Below are 19,318 nucleotides of genomic sequence, written 5' to 3'. Positions count from 1 at the left end.
TACGCCCTCCGGCCTACTGAAGTGCGTAGGAGTCCACCCCCGCGGCAAGGACGCGCCGGTCAGGAATTACCACAGTGGAGGGCAGGGAAGGTGACCCTGTCCCCCCTGTGGCCGGGTTAATGATCTCGTATGAGCCCGAGACCAACGGCAGGACGACAGTTCAGTATAGTATGAAAAAAATAGTTCCAGTGATATTCCGCAACATGGCGCGTGATCATATATTCCTGGTCAGGTTTTAGCTGCAAGCTTTATTCTTCTCCAATAATTAAAAAAATCTTTCCAGCAACGGCTGTTCAACAAGCGAAGAGTTGTTTTGGAAGCTGGATGCGCTGCAATGCTTCATCAGGGACCTGCACTGGCCGGAGCCAGAGTTCCGGTCACACCTGGAACAGAGGCTCAAGCTGATGGCCAGCGATATGATGGAGACCTGCATCCAACGGACGGAGTCATCTTTCCAGGTATCTTGTTGTTAACCATGTAAAGTGTTGATGTAAAAAAAAACAATGCAAATAAATAATTTCTGATTTCTGATTTCTGAACAGTAGGCCGTCGGCTAAAGTTCCTTATCTGTTAAGTAATTCCATTTGAAGGAGATACCAAATTCCACTGCTGGGCATAGGCCTCCCCAAGGATCTCCACAACGACCGATTTTGCGTCGCTCTCATCCATCATCATCATCATCGCGCTCTGTGCCGTTAGCTTACCCCATTGACTTACACTTAGTTAGGGCAACTTCTAGCCAATAGTTTTAAAAATCATTTAGGGTATCTTGCTATCTCTGTGTTACCCTATTGAATGTTATTTGATTACTGACATGGTTGTTTTCTTCCTCAGTCGTGGCTGAAGAAGAGCATAACGTTCATGTCAACGGACTACATCCTGCCGGCAGAGACATGCGCCATGGTGAATGTGGCGCTAGACGCCAAAAACCAGGCGCTCAAGTTGTGTGCTGTGGAGGGTGTGGACATTGTAAGTATATCTTACTTATAGATCCAGTAGACTATTTTGCTTACACAGACATGCGCCATGGTGATTGTGGCGCTAGACGCCAAAAACCAGGCGCTCAAGCTGTGTGCTGTGGAGGCTGTGGATATTGTAAGTATATCTACCTATAGATCCGAATATGACCTTTCAGTAGACTACCTTGCTGGCAGAGAAGTGCGCCATGTTCAATGTGGCGCTGGACGCCAGGAACCAGGCACTCAAGTTGTGTACTGTGGAGGCTGTGGACATTGTAAGTGTGTCTAGATCTGAACATACTGATGAAACTAAGTAGTTTAATTACAAATGACTACAGACACCGGAACAGACGATGCTAAATTTGGTGGTTTATTTTATCCCCTTATTAGAAGAAATTACGTGACCCGCACAACGGAACCTGGTTTATTGTCTCACTGATAATGTAGCGTGATTTTTCTTGCACTTTCTGCCATATTATTATTCTTAGCTCGTTTAAATGTTTTAAATAATAAATTGAACGGTTTTTTTCGTATGTTTTATATATTTAAAATTATATACACATATGTATTAATTATTGTCTTTTTGTGCTAAATTATTATTTAAAGAATGGTTTTATTTTTTCTCTGTTGTAATATTTTTATTTTTTCTGGCCTTTCTTCTATGCTTTCTATGATTTATCTAGGGAAGAAGTTCGGTATGTTAACCATACCCTCTTGCCATAATATACGTATGGCTAATGATTATTGTTTATCTTTTGCTTGATATTTTTACCGTACCCATTTATTGCTAATTTGACAAAACAGAACTCGGATGGCCTCTTATCTCCATCTTTCTTATCCGCTATTTGTATGAAGTGTATGTAACAGCTAGTTTAAATTTAAGCCTCTATCACAGGTATTTTAGTACAAAATTATCGTCGTCTAACAAAATAGATGTGTGACAGCGGAACTACCGAAAGAGAAACTGATAAACTGTATTTTAACTTTATTGAATTGAAACCAAAAAATACTCCTTGACTACATCAGTAGTATCCGCGATAACAAATGTATCTATGGATTTGTAAAGCTTGATGCTCATGTAATTTAATGCTTCACTATATCTTAAGAGCTCTGCTCATGTCGATTTCATGAGCCTGTCTTTTGATATCTCATACGATGGATTCTTTTTCTTGGCTGAGATATGATATTATAAGCTTCCTTCTGCTTCTAGTCTCTTCAATCCTGCCTTCCAAAATGTAAAAAAAAAACCTATCGCGACGTATTAGGTGTCCTCATATCTTGCCTCCCCTATTCTTCTTTCCATGGACTAGCTATCATAAAGTTTTATAAGGCGTTTATCAAGCCACGGGGCCACGGGTCACCACACATATGTAGGGGCTTTTTAAATTGCATTACGTACTCAGATACATTCGACAACAAAAATTAAAAAAAAAATGATTTTATTTCAGGCAAGCACCCATATAAAACACAGAATTACCTATAAGATGAGACAAGTGTAAAAAGTTCAAAGTAAAAATAACAGTTAAAAATCAAAATCAATAATTATATATTTAAAATTACAATTTAAAATAAAATAAAACAACCTACTACTTCCGGTTCGCATCTTGATGCAGAGACAGCCAAAACCTACAAATTGGACTTTGCAAATCCTCACTAATTACGGCAAGGATACAGTTTTCAGTGCTGCGCATCCTACTCCAAAAGGACGCCACTCTCGACCGAATTACGGCAAAGAAATCGGGGACACGAGCCTCCGCAAACATACTCGACGCACTACACCACCTTGGCAACTTCATTAGGATTCTGAAGGCGTCGTTATATTGAACCCTTAGGGTGTTAATTGCTTTCCTGGTGAAGTTGGTCCAAAGTTGCCCTGTGTAGAAGCTTTGACAGAATGCTCTAAAGAGCGTCATTTTGACCTCGTCGGAGCATCTGCCAAACCTGCGCGCGAGCATGTTGCACCTCACTGATAAGGCTCTTCTTTCTCGCTCGATGTCTTTGTCGTCCTTCAAGTTTTCGGTTATAATATGTCCGAGGTATTTAAACTGCTGCACCCTTCGAACAGGTAACCCGTTTAAAAAATTAAGCTGGAGACCAGTAAGTAGTCGTTTTCTATGGTCTATTGGACATCAGTCTCCCTAAACGTTGTTAAATTTCACAGTTCCTCTAACGAAAATTGTATTCCACAGTACCAATATCACGCGAAAATGGACGCCCAAATCGACTCCTGCCTCCAAGCGATGGCGACGGGTATGACTACGCGATTGTCAGCCGTGCTAGAAGCCACGCTAGCTAAGATCGCACGGTTCGATGAGGGGAGGTAAGTTACCAATTACTACCAGATTGTTCTTGCTGGCCTAAAGGTACCCAAGAAATTCAAACAACCCTTCATAAGTTAGCTACACCTTGTCCCCTCAGAAACATATTTGTTATCAATACAGCTCAATCCAACTGCTTTTAGTTTGATTTGGCCCAACGACATGAGTTGATAAAAGTTCTTACTTAGGGCTCCGTCCATTACCATGCGAAATGCATTATTCGCTTCTCCTTTGCCATGGTGTGGCTTTTTTCCTCCCTTCACTTCTGTGACACCGCTTGAACTTTAATAATTTTATCGATGGCTACTGCTCCGGTAAGACGTGACAAATTAACTTTTTATTATGTTGTATTAGGGAAAAATTAAGCCAATAGACTGCTTATCACTACATAACCAATACAAAAAGACAGCAATGACCATGCAGCTTTCAGTTATTCTGGTATCACGCAGTTTTAGAAGGCCAAACCATTGATAATGTACATATGCATGGAATTACATACACATTACTATTACTAACATCCTGCTTGAATTCAAGAATCAGCTATCAAAACCTAATCAATCTCACTACCAAATAGCAACCCTTGAGGGACTTCAAACTGGATCATCAGTAGGTATTAGGTTTCAGGTCTGTTACTGAGAAATAATCTTTTTTTTTTCAGTTTGATCGGCTCAATCTTGACGATAGCCAACGTGTCTGGGTCGGGCAAGGACATCGGGCAGGGCTACGTCAACTTTATGAGGAATTCTATGGACCAAATCAGATCCAAGGTATTCTTTGAATGAATTGGCTTTGCTTTACCTTATAAGGGCCACTTGCACAATCCAAGGTTAGCCGCTAACTCGGAGTTAACCGTTAATACAGGGTTAAATTGTCTTCTTCTTCCCGCTAGACCTGTTCCCATCGGACTTCCTTGTCCTTAATTTCCATCTAGCGCGGTCCTTATTTTACAGGGTTAAATGGTACTGGGTTTAATCGGTTAACCCCAAGTGACCCCGAGTTAGTCGCTAACCCTGGATGGCGCAAGTGGTCCAAATTTAATCTCATCCAAATCGAATTACAGTTCTATACGATTGTATCAAGATTTATTTTACCATTTGGTCGGCATGATTGATATTCCCATCTCGAAATTAATTGAATTTCTAGTAGGTAAACAGGCCCGGTAAGGGTCAAAGACCTAAGTCGCAGTAGGACACGTGGACAGAGTATCCTCCTAACGACCAGCGTCCTACACATAGTTAAATTTAAACTACCAAATTTTGATACCCGGTCGTCATCTTCTTCTTCCTCCTCGGTCCCTCATTGCTGAGGATCGCGACCATGTATGCTCCGTCTCCATAGTGTGCGGTCATAAGCCATATGGGTCACGCAATGCATGTTGCCGCCAACCACCCTCTTCACATTAAACCATCTCGTGGGTGCTTTTCCTCGCCCACGCTTGGCATCCATTTGACCCAAGTTAATCTGCCTTTCTAGGTCATGCTTTTTAGACAGGCAGGAGGGTATAGCGGAAGCAAAAAACCAGCCCAAAATTTATACTCATGTTAGATATAAGAATAAGAATAAATTTATTGAGAATAATTAGAAAGTGACATGCACAAAAGGGTGTCCGGTAAGCCCCAAACTAGGCTGAGCCTGTATCTTGGGACTCACCAAAACAAAAAGAGTATGTAACGGAACATTGGACAAATTAAATCTAGATAACTTAAAAATTATGTGTGAGAATGGGTGATAAGGTGATGAAGTTGTGCTTGTGAGGGTGTGTATATGAATGCTAGTGTGTGCGTGAGTGTGTAAGGTGTAGTGTAGGAGAGCTAAGCGAGCGAGGCAGGACAACTAGAAGACAGACCTAGAAATATGATGCCTATGTTTCTCTCGTGCAGGTGACAGATGAGTTATGGATATTACAACTATTCGAGCAGTGGTACGGCATCCAAGTAGGGCTGGTCAACACGTGGCTAACAGAACGGCCTGCGTTACACCCCCAACAAGTCGCGTGCCTTTCCATCATTCTGAAGGTGAGTTAAACTTACTGATATACGGTCGGAATCGGAAACTTGCCAAAATTGCGAAACACTTGGTAAAATTTCGGAATCCCCTCATATCGAAATTTTCAAGTTCCAGAATTTTAAGAACTTTTTGGAAACTGTGGAAACATGGTGGATGATACGGACACTATCAAGCGTTAAATGGCAAATCGGCCTTAAGTCACGTACCATTGTTCCCTTTATCTTTGTAACTGTCTTATTTGGGTGATTAGATGAAGGTAGATGTTTGTCTTGGTACGGACTAAGGACTGATGAACATATGTAGAGGAGTTTAAGCTTATGTAAATAAATGTTGTTTACCGTCGTTCCCTGAAATCCCTGAGTTTTAAGCAATGCTGCTTGATTTCAGAAAATGTACAGTGATTTCGAGCTGCAGGGTGTGATAGATGACAAGCTGAACTCCAAGATTTACCAGAACGTAGCGTCTCGTATGCACACGGAGGAAGCTACATGCAGCTTGCTACTGGCTCAACAGGACGCTGGGTAAGTCATCATCTTGGCCCCAGCATCTTTGCAGATAGTTGCAGCATCTAAGGAGGTTTTTGAGGAGGTAGTATACAGCCTGCATCGACTACCATGGCTGTATAATCCAATAGTCGATCGGCATGTCTCAAGTCAATGTTCCATGAAAACAGAGAGATGACTAGTGGAACTCTAATCTACCAGAACGTAGCGTCTGGCATGCACACTGAGGAAGCTACTGTACATGCAGCTTGCTACTGGCTCAACAGGATGTTGGGTAAGTCATCATCTTGGCCCCAGCATCTTTGCAGATAGTTGCAGCATCTAAGGAGGTTTTTGAGGAGGTAGTATACAGCCTGCATCGACTACCATGGCTGTATAATCCAATAGTCGATCGGCATTTCTCAAGTCAATGTTCCATGAAAACAGAGAGATGACTAGTGGAAGTGGAACTCTAATCTACCAGAACGTAGCGTCTGGCATGCACACTGAGGAAGCTTGCTACTGGCTCAACAGGATGTTGGGTAAACTATAGAATTATGGTTAAATATACTATCCGGTAATAATTTTAATATTCGGCCGGATACCGGATAGTAACATACTACGCTCTAACGTTCATTACGAAACAGATCAAAACCTGCACAATGTTGACCCGAAAAACCGAAATCTGCCGAAACATAGCTCTATAGTTCGGCCGGCCGAATAATCGGCGGCCGGATACCGAATATTCGGCCGTTGGTCAGGCCGAACATCCGGTATCCGGCCAAACAACTATCCGTTGCATCTCTAGTAAACTATATAGAGTGGATTTTTAAATGGGGTACTGAGGGCAGCTACTATTAGATTCTGCTACGACAAAATGGTCTTAGGACCTTCACTAACTTTTTGACTGAGGAATTTTTTAATTTAAATTCTATACGCAATACACGCGATACAATATACGCGATATAATCCGTTTTCATAGTTTTATTTGGTTTTATTAAATTCTAGGTTTTATATGTACCTGTGTGTCTGTCGGTGGCATCGTTGCTGTCCAACGGATGGACCGATTTCGATGCGGTTTTATAAGTGAAAGCGAGCTTCCTTGTGGTAGTTCTTAGCTATGTTTGATAAAGTTAGACCAAGATAAGTTTGCAACGATTTTGATAGCACACGCAGTGCAAGTGTTATTTTAAACGTCAAACTTCTATGAAACTATGACGAATAAATAACACTTGCACTGCGTGAGCTATCAAAACCATTGCAGATTTATCTTGATCTAACTCTAGAAACCGATCCAGCAATTTGAAGAGTATCAGCTCTTTTACAAAATGATGTTAGAAATTTTTGGCATAAAATAGTTTTTTTTGGCACATAGCGTAGGGTTTTTTTTATTTTTTATTTTAATAGTCATTTATTTATTTATAACAAGATTTTTGTCACAGGGGCGGAGACGAGGGTTCAGAAGAAGGGTCGAGGAGCGGCAAATCGAAGCTGGAAGCGCTCACGGAAGAAGCAAAGCTTGGCAATGTGACTGCTGTCGTTGGGAAGGTAAGATAATTCTTATCTGTCTGTCTGTCCGTCTGTCATCAGGCTGTATATCATGAACCGTGATACCTAGCTAGACAGTTGAAATTTTCACAGATGATGTATTTCTGTTGCCGCTATAACATCAAATATTAAAAGCAAAGTAAAATAAATATTTAAGTGGGGCTCCCATACAACAAACGTGATTTTTTCCCGTTATTTGCGTAATGGTACGGAACCCTTCGTGCGCCAGTCCGACTCGAACTTGGCCGGTTTTTAGACTTAAAAAAAAGTTGTGTTACATATATTATACAGTTGTAGCAAAAGATATAACTAATAGCTCATTAAGAGCTCTACATTTTGAGATGAAAATCTCATTTTCCGTAAAAAGTGACTAGACATGTTCTTTCCGTGTACCCTTCAGATATTGCATTTTTAATTTAAGGAAATAAATGTAACCAGTTAGTGTTTAATAATAATCTTGTCCAAGAAAATAAGTTTATTTAGGTCTAGATCTTTTTAAAGCTTTATTTTTTTTAGGTTGGCAACATCTTTGGGCGAGGCATCGGCGAGCTGTCATCGAAGATAGGCGGCGCTTCGTCCTGGTTCTAGCGCCTCACATGCGTTTTATTATTTGCCTACATCGGTGTAGAGAGATGAGAATCCATGCCTCGTAATACTGCGAAGGGCCCTGCCGCGAGGGCCTATTGCAAAAATCGAAAAATCGAAATTTCATTATCTGCCTCTCTATCGCTCTTGTATAGGTATTCGAACGATAGACAAGTAGTTAATTATTTTCAATGTTCGCGGGAGACCTAGATTGCTGGTTGCGAACAACCTGGATATCTCAGATAGCGAACCTTTAAGCTAACAGATTGGAACGACAGATTTTTGCGTCTGTTGGTGCCTTTACTGGTGATCAGTTAGATTTTTCAATTGGCAACACTAAATTTGTTATTTATTATGATTCTGCATTCACATGAGGCTAGTTAACAGCAAATCTACCTTGATGTCAACTTAAATAGCACGAGATTGAATGAATAATCAATTGTTTTAAACATTTAGTGTTGTCAATTTGAATCTATCGAACTTATCACAGTAAACTTTTTGAGAAATGCTTGATCTGATAGTTTTGCGATCTGCGCGTTAACCATCGTTTAGAATTATTTAAAAATTCTGAAAACAATTTGCCCATTCAGAATTTGCTAAAAAGACAAAATGCAATAATCAGATCAAGCATTTTCCTTCCGGCAGTATTAAAAAGCTTAAAAATATGCTATGATGAAATAATTTCATTTTGCTTTCAAATTTGGAATTAGAATTTCCGCCATTTTTAAAATAAATAAATGGCATCTTACGCGCTAGGTAATACTTAAGTGGCCAGTCGCATATAGTTAGCTTAGTGTGATTTAGTAGGTATAGTAATTATTTTATAAAAAAAAGCTTTATTATGTACAGTTAGGGTCACCATTTATTCGATACCATTGTACTAGGTGTGTATATTAAGAGTAGTATTTGATAACACGAAATGATAACAATAATGAAATACGAATGCATAAATACATAGGTAAACACATGCTACAATAAGAAAACATATCGCTTTGGCAAGAGTATATTTTATGTGTTGTAATTTGTATATTACAATTATTACGGTGGCGTTATTTACAAAAATATATCGTAAAAGTAAATTGTAATGAGTTTGAAAATAAGGGAAACGAGTGCACGGAGAATGCTTATTTTGTTAACATCACAGAAGAAATTATTTTATATCCCTACTAATTACAGATAGTAGATACGCCACTTAAAAAGAAGTTTCCAAATACCTAGTTATCACCATATATGGCCGTACGGCAGATGGATTAATTAAAAATAATAACTTTTTTTGGGAAAGTGGCATATCTACATTTGTATTATGATCTGTGTCGCTATGCTCCCAGGTAACATCCAAATGCACTATCTCAGAAAGTGTAGTTTCCAATGCAACTCTTTCTATACCTACTTCAAGAAAACATATTTTTCTAATAGACTTCGTAATTCACTTTTTACATCATTTGTTTAATCTAGTTCTAATCTAATGTTTACCTCAAAACTTTTGGAATGCATTCTTATAAAAATATAAAGGCGCGAGAATCGTATTTTTGCTAACCCTACATAATGTTGCCAGTTATTCAATTTTCACCCCATTTCGGGGTAAAAGATGTTTTTATAAAAATGCATGATTAAATTGAAAGTTAGTCACTGTTTGCTATAGTACTATTTCTCTATAGTTTAAAGCTCTAATCTATTAAAATATCTAATGACTACACTTTACCTTGACTTAGTCATCGATATAACTATTTATAAATGAATATGTATAACATTATAGTTATTTGTTGACAAACAATATTCTTCTACGCTAAACACCTTACAAATTTTTAAACTAGGTGAAAAATTTAAAGTCCTTAGATAAACTTAACATAAATGACAGCGAGTAGTCGCTATGCTGAGCCTTATTACTAAAGGGCGACTGACGGATGTTATTATAATGTCAATAACATCAGTTGGCATTAATACATGCTTGAAGTAGTAGTGATTGCTACAAGAAGCAAATAAATTCGAGCAAAACGTATATTACCTACGGTGGCAATACAGTTATTACACTGTACATACCGCTAAATTATATTGCAAACACTAGAGGTTGTAGGTAATAAGGTACCAGTATTGTAGTGCATTTCAGCATGTCAAGCTTCTTTATAAAAATAAAATCGAAACTATCCATCATATAGTCACCAATAAATAGCATCTGGCAGCCGCCCATTTCTTATTACTCGTAATGTTGAGGAAGGCTTGAGAAAGGCTTTTGAAGGCAAATGATTTTCATTATATCACTTTTCAGCGTTTTGACTAAATCATTACATTTATATCTTGGCATCTTAACACGCAATAGCTTCAGACGGGTGATCACAAACTTATATTTGCTGCTGGAAATGTCGGTATACGCCTGTACGGTCTAAGAAATGATTGAAATCAGTACGTGATGACAGGAATTCTAGATTTACACAGCATGCCTGTAAGTTTGTATGGTATAACGATAACATCTAGGTGATGGTTTTCGCGCTTCTTGGATTACCTACACTATAATTACAGTTTAGTAGAGTACTAGTATTTATTGGGGAATATTACGCAAAACTGCGTAGAGGGCATCACTAGCACAATCACAGGGCCTGCCGCAAAACACAAAAATCGAAAGTTCGGTTTCTCCCTCTCTATCACTTGCATATTCGATCGATAGAGAGGCAGGTAACGTGTAAACAAACCGCCTTGATGCATTAATATCATAGTGAAAACTAGTCAAAAAACTGTTTAAGGCATAGTTTGTATAAGTTAATTTATGGTTTAGGATGTGCACTAGTGCTGCACTCTGGCGGCAGAACATTGTAGTAATATTCCCTATTGTATGAAAACATTTTTTACAATAACTTTTTTATTTTTACTAGATGCCAAGATCACAGTAAAATTAAAAAGAAACTCAACCGGAAACGGATTTGACCAAGCATTAGTTTAATCTGGAAATCATAATCATTATAACGACCATTTACACTAGAAATGAATGCTGAGTCCGGATATATTTAGCACTCTATCGCATTTAATGCCTCCATTTTAACGCCTGTGGGTTTTTACAAAAATGTATCTGTCAGGCTAAAGGCGACAAAGTGCTAAGTCATCTGGAGCCTGCGACACAATTTAGTACTGTAATAGCACAGTAAATAATCGACATTAGGTATTGTAGTGCTCATTTATCAAAAATAAGAGGAACATGTAAAGTATCTATTCATATTTATATTTTATTTTGCCTTCGTTTTTCTTTACGAATGATGACTATATTTCTAATGCGCAGAACGCATGACATGATTTTGGGTATATTTTTTTACAAAGTAAATTTAACTTATGATAATTATGATTTTAAATTTGTAATTCATAATTCATAATTCATTTATTGCTTATTATCATGTGGTACAAAACAGATGTTACATTAGGGTACGTTCACACATGAACCCTGTTAGGGCACAGCAAGTATTTCTTAAATCGTTTGAAGACACGAAGATCAATAAATTTAACTTATGATTTAATTTTTTTGAGTAGGACTACTCCGACTACTCGAGACACGAAGATCCAAGTAAAATAATCTAAACATATTTCACGAAATGGTGGTGGGCACTTTGACGTGTGTCCTATTGTGCGTGACTGAGCGTTACTTCCGTCAGAAAAAAAAACCGAGTTACCCTCTAGTCGCGCCTGAAGAAGTTTGAAAAAGTGGTAAAATATAAATAGTGGGTTTTAATGCCCGATTTCATTTATGCGTTCTCACATTAAATTTGCTTCACTATTTTTCCTCTAGTTTGGAATCGAGCTCAATCAAAAAGTACACACCTGTAGTGTCTAAGTACGTCTAGTACGAGCGGACTGATAATGTTCTAAGTTCTTAGACTTGCTTATAATGTATTATTTCGCCACGATATGGTTGAGATTCTGTATGGCTTATAATCTAAAACAGTATAATCACTTGCGCCTATAAAGCTTAAATAATAATACTACTTAATTTGGTAACAGTAGCATCATTTAGTTGACAATGACAATGGTGGACAATTGAATGAATACGAATATCATTGCTCAGCTGTATTATTATGTATATAAAAAATTTTTGGTTTTTAATAACTAAAGCCTAAAAAATGCATGGAACAGTATCGATGCCATCTAAGAACTTTTGTCAAATAATATCTAATTATCGCTCAGTCATTTGTTTTAATATAATATTCTAAAATCGAAATCCTTAATTCATTATAACAAGTTTGAAGCTATAACTCGTTAAACATATCTAGAAATTTACCTATATAATAGTGGCCTAAATACTAGGAATAAATATTGCTAAAGCTGTTAAAATGCCTTATGCATTAGTAGGTAAAAATATCTAAATCTAACTTACATTCGTAAACTTCGTCTTCAATATCTAATTTAAAAAATGTTACCAGATTGAAGTATTATTAGTTAAACACGGATTAACCATTCAAAAGTGAGTAATTTTGTCTGCGCCATACTGAGTCTCTGAAATGCTTCGAATGCCACCGGGTGTATTGCGATTGTAAGGGGATACAATAAATATATTTACAATAAAAATGTTTACTGTTTACTTTGTCTCTTATTTATTAAGCTGTGTCTTACCCTTTTTCTTAAAAAAATAAGCCTAATGTTACCGACGCGCGGTAACACGAAACATTACATTTAAGTATTTTTACTTAAATGTAATATATCGTGTTACCGCGCGTCGGTAACACCTAGTTTAAAGCTTTCTTAGGTTTTTAAAAATGAAAAAAATGAAAATGAAAAATGATTTATTGGGTACAAAACAAGAACCTTCTTTTAAGTAAAAAGATACTTGTGCCAGAAGGCTCCGCTCTTCCATTAAGTACAAGGTTTACCAAAATTATCTTAAATTAAATTATCTTAAATCTTAAGCTTATACTTATTATAAGGTAAGATAGGTACTTTAGATTAGAAACTAAGTTTAATTTAATACATATAAAATAAAAATTAAACTTAGTTTTAAGCATATGATTATATGATTACGACTTTAGATCACCTGATAACAGTCTGCTGTTGCCGAAAACGGATAGGAGATGATGATGAAGAAGTGAAGACTTTAAATGATTATATAAAAAAGAATGGAGTTCTTCAATTAGGAGTGTTTCAAAAGGGTCGCAACGCACATGTGACCCCTCTAGGGTCTCAGGCGCTCATTGACTGCGGTGACCGCTTTCCATACAGCGAGCCATATACTTCCACCATAAATCCTAATGGCGTTATTCATAACCGCATAACAAGCCTGAATTAGCTATGAATCGTTTGTCTTTACCTGTCATTTTGACATATGTATTTGTAAGAAAGGGATAAAACATAATTTAACTATAATTCAGGCCCGTAAAGTTTTATGAATAAGGGGGTAGAGTTGAAATGTAACCACGTTTTTTTGACTTCACCTTTCGATTTCTTTTCCATTACTTATTCGATTTAAACTTTGTTCCTAAATAGAGTATTGCAAGAAACAGTAAAAAAGTTTTATTTCTCAAATATTATGAGCCCATAAACTTTCCGTGAAACAAGTAAAACGAGTGTTTTGTATTTTTATTACCACAAAACTATAACAAGGGTGGGTTGAACCGACTGAACTGTTTACAATAACACTCTGCCTATATACTCGTAGTATTGTTTGTAAATTTCTTTGACTAGGTATGCTGAAAGTACCTACCGCTTATTGTAAAACTAAAAACTACTGTTTCACGAAACGCCTCTATTATACCAATAACCACTATTAACTACTAAAAGTTTTATAAGTAAAAAAACTTGAAAAAGTGATCCAGTTCAGTTATCCATGTAAATTATTAGTGTATTAAATAGCACGTTATAAAACATGTTTTTTAAATTCAAACATTTAAATAACATGTTTTATTTGAATTTCGTGCTAATTGTCGAGCGTCCCACATTCCTGCAATGTAAAAGCGCAACCAAACTAAGTGCTCTCAACAGTCTCAACTCAACAGCTGATTCTCTTCACTCTCTGCGTCAAAACAAGACCGCAAATCTGTTACCTACTCACCAATCCACACATATCATCGAACCAATGAATAATTTTATTTTAAAACATTCAACGTACACTATAAACAGTGCATCGGTTCCCAGTCAGCGATCCGCGAATGCGATTACGACCGCTCTGGACCGCAATACGTGCCAACGAGGATTTTTAAATATTTGACCTATTTTTAGTCACTGCTAATAATAATTAGAAAAGGTAACGTGAACCTCTCAGCTGGCAAAGAATTTTGTGTGAAGTGTTGAGTTGTGGGGACTTTGTGACGTAGCGCTGGCAGCATTGAACTAGGAAATCAAATTATTTAACATATACACGGGAACTTTCACTTATATCGCAATGGCTATAACGAGAAAAAAATAAACATTATTTATTCAGATAATATTATTCTTGAAATCACTATTATTTCATAAACCATAATTTCAAAAGCTCCCCAGAAGGGAGAATATTTTTATAACACGGCAACACCAAATCAAAAAAGTTTGACATATCGCAGTGAAGTGGTGTGGACAGTGAACGTGTGTGTAGTTTTTAATAAATAATTATTTTTTATGTAGTGTTATAAAGGAAACAGGTGAGTTTTTCAATTAAATAATATCTATTGAACAGGTAGCCGCTTGAATACAAGCAGAGAATACGTTTTGTGGCGTTTTATAGCGTTAACATGACTCGTTCCCGGAAACGCTTCATACTTAAGAGCTTTATTTTTAAAAAGAAAAAAGTTAAAATAAAAGGTATCATGTGCATTCCAAAGTTATTACGTAGGCGTGCCGTGTGAGGAGATCTTTTGCGTCGTTTTTGGCGGGAATTGCGAAAGGCGAAATATGTGCGGTGTTTGAGAATCTTAAAATAGTTGTTCTGGGATAATTGGCAAAGTCGAAATGGATTGATATGTGTCAGTAGGTGAGGGTTACCTGGATTTAGACTTCACCTTAGCCTAGTCAGTAATTAGAGAGGTTTCTTCTCAAATTATTCTTTCAAGTTCATTACTCACGACTCCAGACTGTTATTTTCAGAAATTCACGTACTTTTGGCAAGAGAAGGTAAACATTATCAAATACTAATTGTGAATGTTTATATTATTTTTGAAATGTTGCGTACATTTAATATTTTTGAAAATGCCATAAAAACTTTTTTATATACTTCTAGTTTTAATAAAGGTACTATTCCTTACCAATTCCTATTGGAAATAACTTTTAACTAATAACATAGAGTAACTTATACTAGAGCGGTACTGTCATAGTAAATTTTGTAACCCCAGTAAATTCACTGCCATCTGTCGACACACTTTAAAACTAAAAATAAATATTTTAAAAAATACGATAAAATGTATTTAGATATGGATAAATGATTTTTTTTATTTCCATTAATTATTTTTATTATTTTGACCCATGTTCTTTCACTGATATGCGTTAAAATTGTTAAATAACAAACGAAACCGTCAACGCCATCTATACGACAGTTGGCCAAAGCTAGTAGCGCCCTCTGAACGAGAATCAAATTTTCTTGATTTTCGAGGCACGTTTTTTCCTTAGACTGTATCCATCTATTACGGAGTTATATCTATCTTTGCTAATAAGCATAAAGACTTAATAGCTTAAATTATTTCCATTTGGTGGTTCTTATATTATACCTTTTGTATTATTTATCTGTTTTTAACAGTAACTATGCACTCACTGATAAAAATCCATTTCCTTCATTAGGGTGTCAAACATTCTCCGGACAGTTCCGAGCTGATAAGATACTAGTAATTACATATGCTGCTCTTAGTTATCTGTTAAAATACTTAAAATATTTTTAAAAGTTGGTATTTTTAAAAGCAACCCGGTGGGAAATACACTTTCATGGACCGTCACGTCAATTATGTCCATGATTGCAACTTGTGCCCATGTAAACTAGCGGTTCTAAATGTATGGCGAATAAATGTATGACTCCGCCATTTTGAAAAAAAACCAAATACGGACCGACAAAAAAAAAATATCATCGGACCTACTCACAAAATTTCATGAGAAATGGTTGAGAATTGCAACCTGTAGAGGAGAAGAACCGGACATACGCAAGTATTTTTGCCCACGCTGAAACGGAGAATATCCGTCAAATATCCGCTTTCTCAAACAAAACACATTCTCCTAGACTGCAAACAGGTAGAAGTATACAGGAGCAAATACCTAGGGACTTTAATCGTAGGGTTTTTAATCATATGTAAAAACTCGTTAATAACCGAAATTTCATACAAATAAAAACCCTTTTGCATTCCCTAGGCTAGCCCTTAATAAGGGTTACCCTTATCATTAAGCGCTTTTTAGGGTTCCGTACCCAAAGGGTAAAAAGGGGACCCTATTACTAAGACTCCGCTGTCCGTCTGTCCGTCTGCCTGTCTGTCACCAGGCTGTATCTCATGAACCGTGGTAGCTAGGCAATTGAAATTTTCACAGATGATGTATTTCTGTTGCCGCTATAACAACAAATACTAAAAAGTACGGAACCCTCGGTGCGCGAGTCTAACTCGCACTTGGCCGGTTTTTATAAAACTTTCCTTTAGTAATGTCGTAGTTCAGCTTTGCGTGAAAGAGACAGGATTAGTATATATCTAGTCAAAGAACGCCGCCGCCGCCGCCGCCGCCGCAGACGATCGCTCGGATTCGAAGTAATGTGTGCTTTATGAACAAAGTAGACGATTTAAATTAGCACGCTTATATGCTAAAAGGGAAGCCCTTTATAAGGCTAACCCTTATAAGCGATATGCAAGGTGTTGGTGAGCGGATGATAAGGGTTTTGTAAGGGTATTGGGCTACCGATTACTCAAATGGGTTAGCTTTATATAAGGGTTTTAAAAGCAAAATGAAAGGGTCTAGCAAGGGTATAGTGAGTTAAGCCTTATGCAAAACCCTTACATAACCTCTCTAAGGGATAGCGGGCGGGTCCATGTCCTTTATAAAGCCATGTTTGGGTGGCCTCTAATGATAGCAATACCTCATAATAACCATTCTAACATAACAAAGTGGGGTCTAATCGCATTATTTGGTGACACGCCTAATTCGGTGATACAAGTTTTGAAGCATGACATCCAGGAAAGCTAGTGAATTAGAGCCTTTTAAATGGGCCTCACGGCAAAGCCGCCGAAGCTGTGAAGCTGCGAGGTCCCATTTAAAAGGCTCTAATTCACTCTAGCTTTCCTGGATGTCATGATTCAAAACTTGTATCACCGAATTAGGCGTGTCACCAAATAATGCGATTAGACCCTACACTTATACCTATAGATTAGTATATGTTATTACTCTTATACCTACCTCAAACAAAACATTAGCGTTTATCAAACATGTAATACCTACATGTTTACTTTACACGATTAATTCAATTGTGGTGGCAATCAGGCCAATTGTGTTGCGAGTTAAATGCACTGCAATTCATTGGGTCATTGCTTCATTCAGGGAACAGGTTCCACAAAAAACATGTAATTTGATTGTGATAAAAACCACTTTCGACGTGTTGCCTCCCTGTCACACTTACGCACGACTTTACAAGTGCGACAGAGAGGCAACACGTCGAACGTGGTTCACGGTAGGCCCTCAGGGACCGTTACGGATATAAGTAACTAAAACCGGACAAGTGCGAGTCGGACTCGCCCACAGATGGTTCCGTATTTTTTAGTATTTGTTATAGCGGCAACAGAAATACATCATCTGTGAAAATTTCAACTCTAGCTATCACGGTTCATGTGATACAGCCTGGTGACAGACAGACAGACGGACAGACATTCGCATTTATAATATTAGTATGAATTTTATTTAAAACACTATTCTGTCTATATGTTTTTTTACACGTGGAAAGAATGAGTGAAAGGAGGCTAACAAAGAGAGTGTATAAGGGAGAGGTAGAAACGGGAGTTGGAAGGGGCAGACCTCGGCGGACTTTCTCTGATCAGATCGGGGAAATCCTGAAGAAAGGCCAGGTCAAGAGCACCCTAAACCGGCGAGCGTGTATGAGGAATGTTATATAAGTGAAGGAAGCGAAAGAGGTATGTCAGGATCGTAGCAAGTGGAAATCCGTGGTCTCTGCCTACCCCTCCGGGAAATAGGCGTGATTATATGTATGTATGTATGTATGTTTTTTCTAACTAGTAATGCATTTCAACAGGATAAGGTTTTATAACAGGCACACGTAAAGCCACAGGACTGTGACCCAGCTTTAACGTTATATAGGTAGATAATACGCTTGTAGCTGTAGCCTCGCAAAAAATGACTTTACTCTTCAATACCGAAAGACTTGGTTTAAGAGGCCGTAGTCGATTTTGGAGCAAAAATTTAAAATTGATAGATTTAGTCGTTGAAATTATACACGTTTTGTTACGTAATATCTAAATAACAAGTATTGGTTTCTATTAGCACGTGTTCTCATCTTGCCTTTTAATAATGAGGTCGCGAGCGTGCGCCACCGGTAACATATGAAAAGAAGGGGCAGTTATTAAAAATTCATCAAAAATTTATGGTGGTAAATTATACAAATTGATGTATAAGAATAGTTTCAGCAAATGTTGTAGATTGTTTAAGTATCAAAATTACGTTGAAATTAAGTCGATTTTCAGAGAAATTGTCATTTGTTTTGAAGTAATTTCTGGAGAAAATTGATTTCGTCTAACTTTCATTTACACTACTTCAAAGTCATAATAATAAAAATGTAGTCTGATAAACGTCAAATACAGGATATGTGTAATACAAAATTACCATGTTTAGCCGTCCAAACTTTACGAAATTTACAAATAAGAGCGACAAAATCAGTGCTTTACGCGCGTTTACCTAAACGTCCATCAGAAAAGCAAACATTACTAATTTAGTCAGTCTGTTTTCAAAAAATTGATCTGATGAAAATGAAAATGAAAATGAAAAATGATTTATTTGTGTATCAAAAATGCAGCTTATTACAAAGTAGAATTACATTTTTAGGAGTATTCTATTCTATTGTTAGACAGCCTAGGAATAGTGTCCTGAGCCCTAAACTAGGTAAACCTGTCTTATAGGGATCAGGGAATAAACCACCGCCAGTTCTAGCAATGCAGCAAAGGTTGGTTGTGAACACAAGTTAAAAACAGATACAGATGGTCAGATCGCTGTTACTTATACAATTTTAAAGTTTAGCAAGGATGATATGATATGACATTATCAGCTATAGTATATTCATATTCAAGGTAAAAATAAAAGGTAAGATAAAGAAACCAGTACTTGTTATTTCAATTAGGTAACAAAAGGTGTACAATTTCACCGACTAAATCTATCAATTTTACATTTTTGCGACTAAAATCGACACCGGGCTCTTAAAGTTTTAAAACCGTTTGTAAGCTATGTCTTTACCTATCACGGAACAATGGTGTTTCGGACATTTGGAATAGAATAGAATAGAATAGAATTA

The 19,318-nt window shown here is 37.2% G+C and overlaps 2 protein-coding genes across 2 annotated transcripts in view; both read left to right on the top strand.

Annotated features, from left to right (window-relative positions):
* Positions 1-12,457, top strand: part of LOC134751524 (calcium-dependent secretion activator) — a 78,191-nt gene extending 65,734 nt beyond the window's left edge. The window contains exons 27-34 of the mRNA XM_063686962.1: positions 284-458; positions 835-969; positions 3,149-3,279; positions 3,936-4,044; positions 5,158-5,292; positions 5,672-5,805; positions 7,209-7,314; positions 7,831-12,457. Of these exons, the coding sequence (XP_063543032.1) occupies positions 284-458; positions 835-969; positions 3,149-3,279; positions 3,936-4,044; positions 5,158-5,292; positions 5,672-5,805; positions 7,209-7,314; positions 7,831-7,902 (997 nt within the window). The 3' untranslated portion in view covers positions 7,903-12,457. The remainder of the gene's footprint in view (positions 1-283; positions 459-834; positions 970-3,148; positions 3,280-3,935; positions 4,045-5,157; positions 5,293-5,671; positions 5,806-7,208; positions 7,315-7,830) is intronic.
* Positions 12,458-14,386: 1,929 nt separating this feature from the next.
* The window catches only part of LOC134751510 (F-actin-monooxygenase MICAL3), a 59,571-nt gene continuing 54,639 nt past the window's right edge, over positions 14,387-19,318 (top strand). Inside the window, exon 1 of the mRNA XM_063686935.1 lies at positions 14,387-14,486. The gene's annotated coding sequence lies outside the window, so the exon portion shown is untranslated. The remainder of the gene's footprint in view (positions 14,487-19,318) is intronic.

This window comes from Cydia strobilella, chromosome 22 (genome assembly GCF_947568885.1).
Source record: "Cydia strobilella chromosome 22, ilCydStro3.1, whole genome shotgun sequence".
Taxonomy (NCBI): domain Eukaryota; kingdom Metazoa; phylum Arthropoda; class Insecta; order Lepidoptera; family Tortricidae; genus Cydia; species Cydia strobilella.
The sequence above is the reverse complement of the archived record's forward strand: the minus strand, read 5'-3'. Positions and strand labels throughout refer to the sequence as shown.